General features: G+C 45.8%; 1 protein-coding gene across 3 annotated transcripts in view; it reads left to right on the forward strand.

Moving 5' to 3' along the window:
• RPTOR (regulatory associated protein of MTOR complex 1) overlaps positions 1-13,383 on the forward strand; it is a 125,730-nt gene that overhangs the window by 52,236 nt on the left and 60,111 nt on the right. For all 3 annotated transcript variants that reach the window (XM_062010874.1, XM_062010875.1, XM_062010876.1), the window contains exons 8-9: positions 5,615-5,715; positions 6,676-6,820. In XM_062010874.1, coding sequence (XP_061866858.1) covers positions 5,615-5,715; positions 6,676-6,820 — 246 coding nt within the window. The remainder of the gene's footprint in view (positions 1-5,614; positions 5,716-6,675; positions 6,821-13,383) is intronic.

A 13,383-nucleotide genomic window follows, 5' to 3' on the forward strand; every position in this document is an offset into this window, starting at 1 on the left:
CTGCATCACGTAGGCAGGAGCAGCGTGGGAGAAATCTGTCTTGCTGCAGTGTGTGCTGCTGCTGTCATGAGAGCAGAGCCCAGCTCGAGGCTGTCACTCAGCACCACCAAATCCAGTTATCAAAATCACTAGAAATAACAAATTTGAGACTCATTTTCTGTTTCTACTTCCAGTATTGTCAAATGTCACAGAATGGAAATGTTTAATGTCTATTGATTATTGATGAGTAATGGTTCAGCAGGAGCCAACTGAAGCATGAGGTAGGAAAAATAAAATCCCAAGATATCCCAGCAGAAGCAATGTCAATGGAGACAGTGCAGAAATGGAACTGTGATGTGGCAGTTACCTTTGGTGCATGCTCTCAGAACTGAGCTGCTCAGTGGCCTTAGGATGGACAACTGGAGGGCAGGTGAAGGAGGGATGCTGGTTGGTATCACAGTGTTATTTTTGCCAGGTGATCTCAGTAGTAATACCAGATGCTCCTGTCCCTTTCAGTGGCTTTTCCCCTGCCAGGGTGGCACACCATGTGTTGTGGTCAGAGGGGTCTGGTGTGAGGCCATCTGGGACTGGACCTGAGGGACTGGGAGCTGTGGGTCAGGCTGAGCATGTTGGGTGAGTGGGGGGTGCAGAGTGCCCTGGTCCTGCTGTCCTGATTGCTGCTCCTGTGAAATGAGTGTTGCTTTAGCACTTTCTCCTCAGTCTGACACAAGCAGCCACTTTTTTTCTAGCTTTTGGGAGCTGAGCCCATGAGTCTCAGATGAGAGTTTGTGATGTGAAAGTCGCTGCTCTGTTCAAAACAATCAGAAGGACAAAAGCTGTTACAGTATGGTAACAGTCCTGCTGGATTACACATGTAAATACTCTGCTTGTGTTTAAATACACAAAATTGTTGCTGTGTCAGCAAAGAAGGCCAAAAGCTAAACTGAAATTCTGTTTCCAATGAGATACAGTGTTGGCCTCTGAGATGTGCTGCCTACCTGGTGTGAGGAGATTCTGCCAGAGCTGCTGGCAGCCAGGCTTGGCAGAAGTCAGCAAGATTCACACCAGATGGAGAAAGGCATTTGATTGAAGGAAAAAAAAGTTCTGTTGTTTTCAGCAGGGACAAATGCTGCTGCCTCTTGGGCAAGTGAGTAATGGCAGCTGAAGGCAGGAGGACAGTTCTGGTGTCGACAGGACCATGGTGCCTTGGCAGCAGATCTGTGTTGTCACAGCTGCCACAAGCCAAGATGTGTGTGCAGATGTTTAACTAACCCTGTGCTAGTCTCATTTCTGAAACACTGCAGTCTGAGGGGTTTTATTTATGATGGGAAAAACTCTGCTTCTTAGTTTGCCTTTAGGCCCAGGTTAGGCAGCTTTCAGCCCTTCCATTGTCCTCTGGAAAAGCCAGTAGAAGGCGTCAGAACGTGTTTCAGGATGGAAGTGGTTCAGCAGGGTTATATCCCAGCAGGGCTGCTGTGCCACACTACCTGGTGGTAAGGTGTCAGGTAAGGTGTCACTCAGTAGTACTTGAGTTGAGCAAAAACTTTGCATTTGAAGATGTTGTTCTGAAAAGTTTCTCCTCCATAATAAATGTGGGTTTATTGAAATGGAGAGTTGAGTTTTGTCACGGTGGGCGCAGGGTTTCAGTCTCTAGTGTAGGCAAAGCCTATTGTAAATACTAACTGAAGATGATGCTCAAAAGGATGGTTTTCATGGCAACACTTCTTTCATATCTTTATACACAGACATGACAGGATGGAACACTGGTGTACAAAGCTTTACAGCACTCTCCAACAAATAATTTAAGAACCTCAAACGTTTTGTCTTGCTCAAGGAGTTTGCCAAGGTTCCAGGAGCCTGTGGCACTCCTGTGAATCTGTGATGAGGATGGGCTGTCTTTGAGCCGTTAACTGTGTTGATCCTGTCTAAGCAGCTCCTGCCAGTTCACAGCATTTATCCTGCCTGAATCACTGTTACACCATTTGCTCTGATATATGCTCTCCCCTTTTCTTCTGGAAGGGTGTAAAGTGGAGTATACTTACATTATTTTCTTTCCCAAAACTGAAATTGCTGCAAGTGTTGGCAGGTGTCCATCAGAACCAAAGCAGCTGTTTCTGATAATGCATATTCTAATGTGACATATATTCCAGAAGTAGAGATAATGATGGAGCCCACTGAAGGGAAAACCAGGCATCTTTGAAGTAAATGCTTCCCCTGCAATTAAAGTGATTCATGGGATCTTGCTGAGTTTCTGACAAGGACATTGATGGTTACACCTATCACCAGCTCTTTAGTGACCCTGACATTTTGTGGTCCTCACTTTTCACAATAGACTGCCATGATTTAGGTCTCTGCAAAGGTGTCTGTCAGGAAGTTGATGGAAGAAGCAATTGAGAGTCCAAGATGTTAAATTGCAGCGAGCAGCTGAGACAGCCTGCCCTTTTTTCCTTCTATTCCCCTCCCTCAAAAACAGTTTTTACAAATGAGTTCTGCTTTGTCTGTACTGTCAGAGGCTCCTGCTGACTGTCAAAGCATAATGTGAAAGACATCAGGAGCAAGACCAAGGCAACAGCAGTACACCTCACGGGGAAAATGCTTTCTGGAGCCTTGCAGCGTTCTGCTTACATAGTTTTGTGCCCAAAGAGAAATGAAGCTTTAGTTTATAGCCACAGGATGGATTTGAAAGAGCACGTTGTGCAAGGGAAGTGTATTCACCCCAAAATATTTTATCTAAGAAATGACATTCAACAATGTGAAGTGAAACTAAAATCCAGCAGCAGCGATGTGAGCTCTGCCCCTGTAAGAGAGGTGTAGTTGGTGTCTTAAATAAACCTCACAGCAGACAAATCTTTATAACTGTGTGAAGAAACAAAGAGGAGAATGCTGCAGGTCTGTCTTGTGGCATTCCAGTGTATGAGGGTGGTGGTGATCATGTAGTGGTGTGGTGAGCTCTGCTGACTGGTGTGGGAGGTTGGTACCGCTGAGTTGGGGCGTGTGGGGATGGAATTCGTCTGGTGTGTTCAACTGACAGTCGGCTGCTTCGCCACCCCTGTCGTCAGAGTGGGCTCGAATGCAGTCTGAGAGGTAAGAATCATTCTTCTGTTGCCTTTGGAAGCTTAAGCTTCAGTTCTCAAGTATGATTAAGATCTGCTGTCATTGAGTAATACAATGTTAAAAATGCCTTCCTGGGATCACTCAGCCTGTGATTTGAGTGTCACAAACTGTCCTTCAATTTCTGGGATGAGAGTTTGAGTAGTCTCATCTAGGAACAGGAAATCTGTTGTGTTTATTTTATCTGCTGGCTTATAGTGCTGACTGTTCCAACTCTAATTGATGCCTGTGTGCAGCGTAGAGAACAGCCCTGCTGCCAGTTTCCTTCTAACAGTGGCTTCCTAGTGCCACTTGAAAGCTCTGTTCTGTGCAGCTATGGAGATGTAGTGCCTTTCATTCTGCTGCTATTCCCCATGCTCTCCCTGCCCTCACCATTAACACCTCATGCATAGGTTTTCAAAGCACTGAACGACATTAATCTTCGTGCTGCTGGAGCTAGGTACAAAATTAGTATCTTCCTGACTATATGTGAGGGCAGAAAGCAAACGGCATCCTATTCATTTCTGCTTCTTGACTGCAGTCTCTCCATAGGTGGCTGTGTTTTCTATGAACCTGCAGTCAGTCTTAGAAAGGACAGTTGGACTGTGAAAAAATACCAAATGCATTGTAAAATTCAAAGTAAAATCTCTGCTGTACCAACAAGCAGTTGCTTTGTGTCTTTCGATGCATCAGAGGCATTCCTTGCTCCCCAAGAAAGCGGGTGCTTGAGTCAGAAGAGTTCCTATGGTTGGGCTGCCAGCAGCAACTTTGGGTGTCAGCCTGTCATTCTGCTTAGTGCCATCAGTAAGACACATATCAACTCTCAATCTGCATTTAATGAAAGGGAGTTTAGCATCAGCTCTGCAGAACTCTGTCTGGTGTAAAGATCTGGTGTAAACTCCACCCTGAAGCACCCAGTTTCCATCTCCACTGAAAATGAGCTTGAAAGTGTCCATGGAATGGTTTGAGCTCAGCATTTGGCTTGCTAGGGAATCACAGCAAGGATCACTTTGGTTTCTAATTGATAACATTCTGACTTAGGAAATGCAGCTATTTTGCTGCAGAGAGTGTTCTGCAATGCAAATATTGATGGGAAATCCTCACAAGAGCAGTTGTGTGGCCTTGTGTTCCCTCCGCTTGCTCCCGGGGATCACTGAGCAAACACTGCTTCAGAGATGCATATTTTCCCTCTCATAGCAAGACAGACAGGAATTTTTTATAAGATGTTAATTTCTAGCTGGTTTGGAAGCTGTATTTGTACAAGGGAATGTGCTTCATCTGAACCTGTGTGGAAATAATGCCTGTAAACACGGCAGCAGAGCGAGGTGCCACAAAGCGTTTGCCTTGGGACCTGAAGTATTTGAGAGCGTGTGACAGAAGGGAAGGCAGGGTGCATTGGGATCAAATCCATAGGGTGGCTTGCAGGGTTGGGTGCATGCTTCTGAAACTTCCCCGTCCCATCTCTGATGCTTTCTCAAAGATACAAAAGCTGCACGTGAGAGTGCTGGGTTGTGTTTGAGTGTCAGAGCATTAATAAGGCAGCCTAGAACTGAGTCTGTTGATCTGGTTTTGTTGGTTGGGTTCTGGAGGGGGGATGGTCCTTCTTTTCCTCATTTTTGTGAGAAGCAAGTAAGCATTAGAAAGCATATTTAGGGAAGCTGCTCAGGACAGAGACAGAAGTTGAGAGGTAATAACTTTACTAGCAAGATACTGTGTTGGCTCCTGCGTGCAGGACTGATAGTGATGCAGCTCATCTGCAGACAACTGAGCACTGAATTCATGTTTCCAAAGAAGCTGCTGGGTGAAGATCTGTGTGTCTTTGTAAGAAACAGCAAACAGGCCCCTCAGAAAGGAGCAGCCACACCATCCATAGCTGGCACAGGCATGCTCTGATCTTGGCTTTAAGGATAGTATGGCTGGAACAAGGTGACTCTTCGTGGGTTGCAGTTCTTTGTGGCCAGGCAGTACTGCAGCAGCAGGGAGCTGTGACATACATGTGGGGATTTTTGATGGAAGGGCTGTGTTTTCTAACTGTTCTGAGCTTTCTGACTGTTGAAAAGATAAGAGGTTTTTTCCTAGAATATGCTCACTCAGATGTTTTTACACATTCTGGATCCTGAACACACAGTTTGTAGCATTCAGTGGTGTTTAGGATTCAGTATTTCAGCAGGAACTGACTAACAGATCAGATGAAGCAGGGTGGCACTATGGAGGAAAAAGGCATTTCCATTGCATCTCAGAACCCACCATGCTCTCTGTGATATCTTCCCACACCTTCTTCCCTTAGCTCAGTCATCTATAAACAAGTCTGTGTTTCTTGTCCTTTAGCTGGCAAGGATTCACATCAAATTCAGATGTCCCAGAGTTTGGATAAGGCAAGTTGGTCTGTCTGGCAACATTCAGCTCTGGTTAAGAACTAAGGTTGTGGAAATACTGTTTTTTGTGAGCAGTGACTGAGCCTTGGAGATGTGCACATGTGTGTGTGTGTGTCAAAACAATGTGGTTTTTAAGAGGAAGCATCTTTTGTGTCTTTCCCCACCTGTAGGATTCCTGGCAGGCTGAATGACAGGAGGACTCCCCTGGGAGAGCTGAACTGGATCTTCACTGCCATCACAGACACCATTGCATGGAATGTCTTGCCTAGAGGTAGGACTTGGGCAGGTGAAGCAGCCTGTCCTCTGAGGTCAGTGTTCCTTGTTCAAAGTGGAAGGATGAAGAGTGAGATGAGACCCTGAGATAAGTAGAAAATGAGAGCCTGATACTGAGAGAACAGGTCAGACTGGATCTTGAGGCTAGTTACATTTTCTGAGTTCACTCTTTACCAGAAGCATTTCACCAGCCTGACCATTAGAAACCAGAAAGGTTTGGTTTTAGTGCCAGCGTGATTGCTTTAGCTTGAACCATTTTCTTTCTTGCTGTATTGGTAAAGAGAAAATGATCTTCCAGCCTTTGTCAGTATCATAAATAAAGGGTTTTTTTCTTCTTTGCAGTCTGTTTCCCATGAGTAACTTCATCCCATTTCCCCCTGTTCTGCTTTGAATTCATACTTCTGGAGCATGAGTGGCCAAATTTGTAAACAGTTCCCCAGCTATGCTCTTCCTAATGCTCCATACAGCATCAATTCTTCTTTGCCTCTGTAGAGGAGAGCACATTTGCTGTCTTTCAGGATTCATTTTGGCTTCTCCTAAGCTCATCAAACTGCCAATTAACAGGTGTGTAGTTCTTGATTAAATAGTACACAGAGGTCCTTTTCTCCCTCAGTCATTTCAGAAAACTTACTCAGGCTGAGTTGCTGTGAAACATCAGAAGGGGAGCTTTAACCAGGAAAGGCAAAAAAGAACCCAAGGTAGAAAGTATTTCTATTTCTGTCCCCGTTTCTGTTAAGTGGAGAGAAGCTGCAATGCTTGCAGGGGCCTGGGAAAGCAGAGTTTCCTTTAGTGGTTGTCACAGCATGTTGCTGCAAAACTCTTGCAGGTTCCTTGTTACTGGAATAAGATATTGACATGTTTTTCTGTTTGAAGTGATTTTTGCATATTACCTTCAGTTGCAGGGCCAGGAATTCATTTAGCAGTAGTGACTCTGGTAACTCATGCCCTCTCTTGGCAGATCTCTTCCAGAAGCTCTTCAGGCAGGACCTGCTCGTGGCCAGTTTATTCCGTAACTTCCTCCTGGCAGAAAGGATTATGAGATCTTACAACTGCACCCCTGTCAGCAGCCCAAGGCTACCTCCTACCTACATGCATGCCATGTGGTAAGTCACCATGGGTCACCCTCAGTGCCCCTCGCTGCCTGTGTGCTCGTGCCTTCGGCAGTGCGGTCATGAAGGATTGTTACTGCTCAAATCCACACAGTGCTTTACTGCTTAAGGCAGTGAATCAGAAATGATGCAGCATGTGGTGGCATAATACCCATCTCCAAGCGTATTTCTTCTCTGTGCATTGTCATGTAATTCTGTCATACAGCAGCTTTGGTTCAGCCCTTTGTCTTTCACTCCCATGGAAAATAAACTGGGCATGTGTTACCTTTACTTTCCCCAAGCAGAGCTGGTCACCCATGGCTGTGAAGGGTGGGGAGAGCTGCCTGGGGGAAGAGTTCTTCTCTCATTGTTGAAGCAGAGGAAGTGTTTTGCTGCAGAGTTCATCTGCTTTTACTGCTGCTTTTGAGATGATTCGTAGAAATGGAGGTGGCAGTTGTTGCAAAGCTCTCAATCGTGACTTTGACCATCAAACAAATGTACCATGGATAATAATAGTAAAAATAATAGTGCTGTACTAACAAAAAAGCTTGCTTTCAGTTTTTTGTTCAGCATGATTAAGAATTAAGAACAGTACAAAATCTGGCTGAGGACAAGTACAGTGAAGCTAATGTAGTTCCTATATGAGAAGATGATAACTGGGTAAGTTGCTAAGAGGGTAATAATGACAGGCAAAGGCAGCTGAGTGGGCTTAATTTGCCTGCTTTTTCAAAATCCTTTTGATACATTTCCTCCATAAAAATGTGGAGGAGAGTAAATGTTGATGAGGTATGAAGTGATAATGATCAGTGTAAAACTGATGGCAGCACCAAGGAGTTCAAACTGAGTGGCTTGATTTCTCTAAGGGAGGGAGGCGAGCTGAGCACAGAGCCCAGCAGCGTTTGCAGGGGCAAGTGGGCATCAAGAAGGTGTTTGCTGGGAAGACAAGGCTGCTTTAGCTGTGAAAAGCATGGATGCAGCACAGGAGCCTTTGGAGGGGATTATGAGCAGCTGGGCAGCCTCACAAAATGCACCATGTGCTTGGACGTGGCTTCGGGGTCACAGCCTTGGAGGAGAGTTGTTTGGGTCAGTTGTAAATGTGGTGGGTTGTTTTATCATTGTGAGAGTGGGGACATTTGTCTTTCAGGTGCTGATGTTGCTGGATGTGACAGCCTGAGCCTCAGAACTGAGTGTTAAGTGCAGGAGCAGAACACGTTTTTGCAGGAAGCTGGGAGTTAAAGCAATCCGTTCCTTGGCTCCTCTGTAGCCTGTTTACTGGCAGCATATTAAAAACCTGTATTTCCAGTTCCTTGTGGGAATATGATTCATTCTTATTAGCACTGTATTAAAAGCCTCTGGTTTCTTGTGGGAGTATGAGTTGACTTGGAGTTGGTGTGGCCATCCATGTGCTCAGGCACAGGAGTGAAAGGGAGGGCCTGGGTCCCCTTGTGTGTCCCTCAGACCTGCGTGGCAGCACGGTGGGTTCTAGAAGCACATTCTCGTCTTTGTTTACATTGCAGTTCTCCTGATGCAAAATGTTGCTGTAAGTACCTTCATAAAGCCCCTCAGACCACACCAGAGGGTGATGGCATTGCTGCTGCTTTTTAGGATTTACTAGAAGAAGAAATTGCTTAAGAAGAGTCTCACACAGAGCTGCTGTTGCTGTGAATCCCAAAGACGAGCCCAGCAGAAGCAGGAGAGCAGAGGAATTCTTGACACACTTTCTTCAGTGTCCTCTAAAAAATGTGCAGTTTGAAGCCAATCTGGCAGAGGGGAAAATTCCACTTTAGTCAGAGGTGGCTCAGTTTGTTCCTCATGAACTTTTAGTAGGAGCAGAATTAGAAACTCATTTAGAGTGAGCTTAAATATTTTCTAAAAATAATGATCTGCCTTTGCCCATCCCCATTCATTCAGGAGTTGTCTGACGAATCCTTGGTCTGAAACCTCCAAACCCATTTTACTGCTAAGGTAAACTAGGTGGTGTGAGTGGAGGGCAGGAGAGTTAGCCCAAGGGGTGTTGAGAAGAACAGAAACATCAAACACTGTGATTTGATGATCACGTTGAATCTACATCTGCATTGTTAGGTGATGGGTGATAGCAGCAGGTTCTTGCCAGCTGCTGTTTTATTGAAACTGTTCACAGATGTTTCATACCCAGCACATCAGACCATGTTTTGGGGAGCAGGTCCTGGCTGCTGCCTTGTCAGCAATGGTTTGATCTGCAAGCAGTGGCCAGGAACCTCCAGGTTCAGTGGTATAAATGCATTAATGAATGTGGATAGTGGCTCTGGCCTAGAGCAGCCAGTGCTCCTCAAAGATCCAGCCTCAGACTTCAAGGGGAACCACAGAAGAGCTGAGCTCAGCTGGTGGCATGCAGCTGGCTGCAAAATGACATCAGGTTATCTCATGAATGATTCCAACTGCTCCTTTTCAGACCTTAAATCTGAACCATTTTGTCTTCTCTTGCTTTGTCTCTGTTTGTTTGATAATGTTCCCCAATTCAAATGTTCTGTGACATGAGGCTCTGGCATGGTTGTAATGGAAGCACTGAGGCAGCTGGGGAGATGAGCTTCTGGTCCTTCTGGATTAGTCCTTTTCAATACAGCTTCTTAAGATTTTACCCTATTAAACAGTTGTTCAAGTCAGTCCATTTGGGAGGCCACTGTTACCTCTTGTGTTAATTATCTGTTTTACCTGAACCATCGAGAAAGAGTGAAATCTTCTTCTTTGAGGGCAAGTTTGACCCACAAGCTGTCAGTCTTTTAACTTCACCAAAAGGGCACTGTGTTTAGGAATCAGGAGAGCTAACCTCTGTGACTGTGCCCTGTTTAGCAGTCTCTGACATACTGCTGCATTCCTTTGTGGTTTTCTTCCTTTTATGAACACTCTTGCTTTTACCTGCTTAGGCCTAAACCCTTCCAGGCACGGGCTGCTGGTGTGTGTTTGGTGCCTTGCTCTGCAGGTTCCTGGCTGCTGCAGGCACTACTGTAATACAGGTATAAATATTAATACCTATTGATGGAGTGGCTGTGCTGCTCAGCTTGGAGACTCGCTCCATCTGTCGTGCGGTACGAACAGCAGCCCCGATGCTCTGCCAGCACCTCGATCTCTGCCCTGATGGATTAGGGTTTATACATTCCTCCTGGTGCCAGCAGGTTATATTCATGGCCTTTGAAAAGGCCTAATAAATATGTTTGGAAATATTTCCTAACACAGGTCATATATTAAACCTGAAGTACCTTAGTTATGCTTTGGAAAAGCTGTGATTTGTCCATAATAGAAATACTGCAATGGTGTACACAGCGACCGTGAGGCTCTGGTTAGAGTCATAATGTGCTGCAAGTAACAGAGCTTGAAAAGCTGGAAAGGAAACTGTAATACAGCAACACAGCTACAGGTAAGAGAGGAGCTGGAGCCTTTGAACACTGCAGGAGTGGTGCAGAATGGATGCAGGTCTGCACACCGACTGCTCAAGGAAACGAGCTCCCTTGAGCTCCACAGAAAGACTTTGGCTCTCAGCAAGGAGACAGCGGGTGTCTGGGCTGTGACGTGGGAGGATTGGGCTCATTCGGATTATGCTGTCGATTTAACCAGATCTTTTTGGTGCCTGTGTGTTGGTCTGAGCATCTCTAAGACCCATTAACAGACTGCAAACAGTTTAGTGGAGAGAAATGCAGAGCAAAAGGAGCAGAGCATGTGCTTTATGTGGTGGCTGGAGCAGGGGAAGGCACTGCTGGAAGAAGGGAACGTTTCATGGTTGTGCCAAACACTCAAAGCAAGAAGTATTTCTTGCAAGAGCCGTGTCTGAGCAGCTTCCCAGCTGTCACCCCTAAAGCAGGCGTGGGGAGTTCCCAGTGTCCCTGTGAAGCAGGTGAATTCCAGGTGAAATGTGGGAGTGCAGTCAGGCAGGGACACTGTTGGGTTGGACTTGCACAAAAGACAAACCATGAAAAATCTCATCCAGTGTATTTGATAAAGTGTGGAATATCCAGCAGTTCCAGAAACAAGCAGATACCCTGGAGCCTGAGCCCCAAGACTCCAGATGACTTCAGCTTCCCTTTGGTTGCGCCTCAGCGTGACTGTCCCAGGAAGAAACGCTCATTTCCACTAATACTCTGCGCATGCAATCTAATACCAACTATTCCCAGGCTGTTAAAAGGCATCAGTGAGACGTTGTCACAAATGTGACATGAGAATTAAAAGCATTAGACATTGACTCAGCCCAGAAAATTTGATAGTAAGAAACTCTGCCTTCACGATGTGCCAGCTCAGCTGGGAGCTGTGGGTGAGGAGCAGGAGCCGCGGGTCCCGGCAGCACACGCCTCGTGGCTCTGCACCGAGGAGCAGCCGAGGGGCACAGCAGCAGCTCTCGGCCTCCTGCTCTTCCCTTGCACCTCCAGACTTTGCAGCACGTCCAGGAAGCGACTTGCAGGCAGCTGGATGAGTTTATGCTGGATTATTCAGCCAGTCCTGTAATGAAAGTGGTGTTGGATGGAGGGAGGGGAGGTGCATGGAGCCTGGGGGGATGGGGATGCTGCTGAAAGGCCAAGAAAAATGGAAGCTAACATAGAAGGTCAAATATATGACTGTTTCTATCCCAGGAGAAGAGAGTTAATGATGGGATTCAGGGGGCTCTTCCCCTGTTGATGTTTTATTGCAGGAGGAGCAATGCCTTTTCATTTCTAGTTGTCATATAGTCAAAGCAGGCATCTCCTTTTGCAGGTGATGATTGCACCTTGGATGTGGAGTACCTCGTTGGACTGACTGACGAGTGCAGACAGACATGCAGGGCATTGTTGGCTTGTTCTCTTTACAGGCTGTTGCTGTTGGCATACTGCATCGTTGCTCTGCTTGCTTTGGATAAACAAAAGCACTTTCTTGCCTGCTTTTTAACTGAGTCAGTCTTCCAACTAAGGAGGGAATTTAATGTACATTTATTCTGAAATATAGAGTTGTTTCTGGGTTATGGGGTTGTTAAGGATGGAAAAGACTTTCAAGAGCATCGAGTCCAGCTGTTACCCCAACCCTCCTCCTCACCCCCACCACCAGCCATTGTTTTCACCATGACTAAGGAGTGTTTTTCCCCTTCTGTTTCTCTTCACACACTCTATGGTGTTGGTCCATTTGTGGCTTGGATTGAGTCTTTTCCTGACTGTAATGCCTGCATAATGCCATTGTCTGTTTGGCTGCTGCAGTGAGTTAGCTGCCAGCAAGCTCAAGTCTCACAGGTAGGGTGTAGCTGTTCCAGCAGTTGGGAATAGTGAGGTTTCACTTGAGGTGAAGCTGCTGTTGGCCCACATGTCTTGTTGTGTGGAGGGGGTTTGTTTCCTGCAGAGACAGAGCAGCAGCAGTGTGTTGGGCTGGTTTGGAAAGGCTGCAGCATCATTTTGCCTATTTGAGCTGAAGGGTCTCTTCCACGGGCAGCGTTCAGCAGCAGCTCTCTGCATTGTGATGAGCAGGAATGTCAAGATGTGATGGTGGTGGTTACTGTTTGGGAAGGTTGAGCAGCACTGGCTGTGAGGCTGTGGTGGTGCTGTGTGTTGATGTTTTCTAATGTTTGAGAGCATTTCTTTACCTGGGTTGCAGGTCCCTCCAAGAAACCCAAAAGTCGGAAGTTCTCATTCTTTGCTTGAGGTTGTCTTTATATTGACAGTAATTGCCTTTGCCTCACCAAGGAGTGAATCTCTCACCAGCTCTGTGTAAACATTTTGTCTCCATCCTGGGTCTTTATTGAGCATGTGGGAAGCATTTGTTGCCTGTGCTTTGATTATCTCTTGATTACCTCTTAATTATATTGGCAGCTATTGTCAAGTGGAAGGTGAATGCTCTGAAGCAGAGGGATGAGGTCTGGGACAATCAAACCAAGCTGCATCTCTTCAGTCCATAGGAAAAAATGCAAGAGCCTTAACAGTTTATTTGCATCTAATTGGAGAGATTGTTTTGAGCTGAGAACAGCTGCCAGTTAGGCTAATGGGATAGATTTCACTGGCAGTTGTTCTGATGGAAGGCTTTGTTTGACTCAGACCAGGGTGATTTAAGAACATATTAGAGCAGGTAACTAAAATACACTGTATTGATTATCACCTGTGGCCTCATGTCTGCAAATGTTCCTGGGAGAAGAAGAATGGCTTAGCCAATTGACATTGACACATGATGGCCACAAGCCATGGAAGAGCAAATGTGTCTGCAGAGTAAATTAGTTTCTTTTGTGTAAGAAACCCAGTGGGTGGTGGCTGAGCTCACCAGCCCTTCAGAGGGTGTGAATTCCTACCTTCAACTGCAAAGTGCCTGGACTGGCTGTGGACAGGGTAGGGATAGTCACTGCTGGGATAAAAAGTAGAGCTGTTGAGAGGAGATTTAGGAACTCTGGAGACCAGATGTATTGGTCATGTTTGTGCTAACAGTCTGCTTTGAAATGCTCACACTTCATTTGCACTGAATGAGCCACACCAGGCTCCTTGGCCACTGTCTGCAGTTTATTTGCTGTTGGAGCTGTAACACTAAAATATCCCAAGTTACATAACTTCAGCTGTTAAATAGTATAGGAGATAAGTGAAATCTTTCAGTGTTTTCTCTAGTTC

The sequence above is a fragment of the Colius striatus genome, chromosome 18 (assembly GCF_028858725.1).
Source record: "Colius striatus isolate bColStr4 chromosome 18, bColStr4.1.hap1, whole genome shotgun sequence".
NCBI lineage: Eukaryota > Metazoa > Chordata > Aves > Coliiformes > Coliidae > Colius > Colius striatus.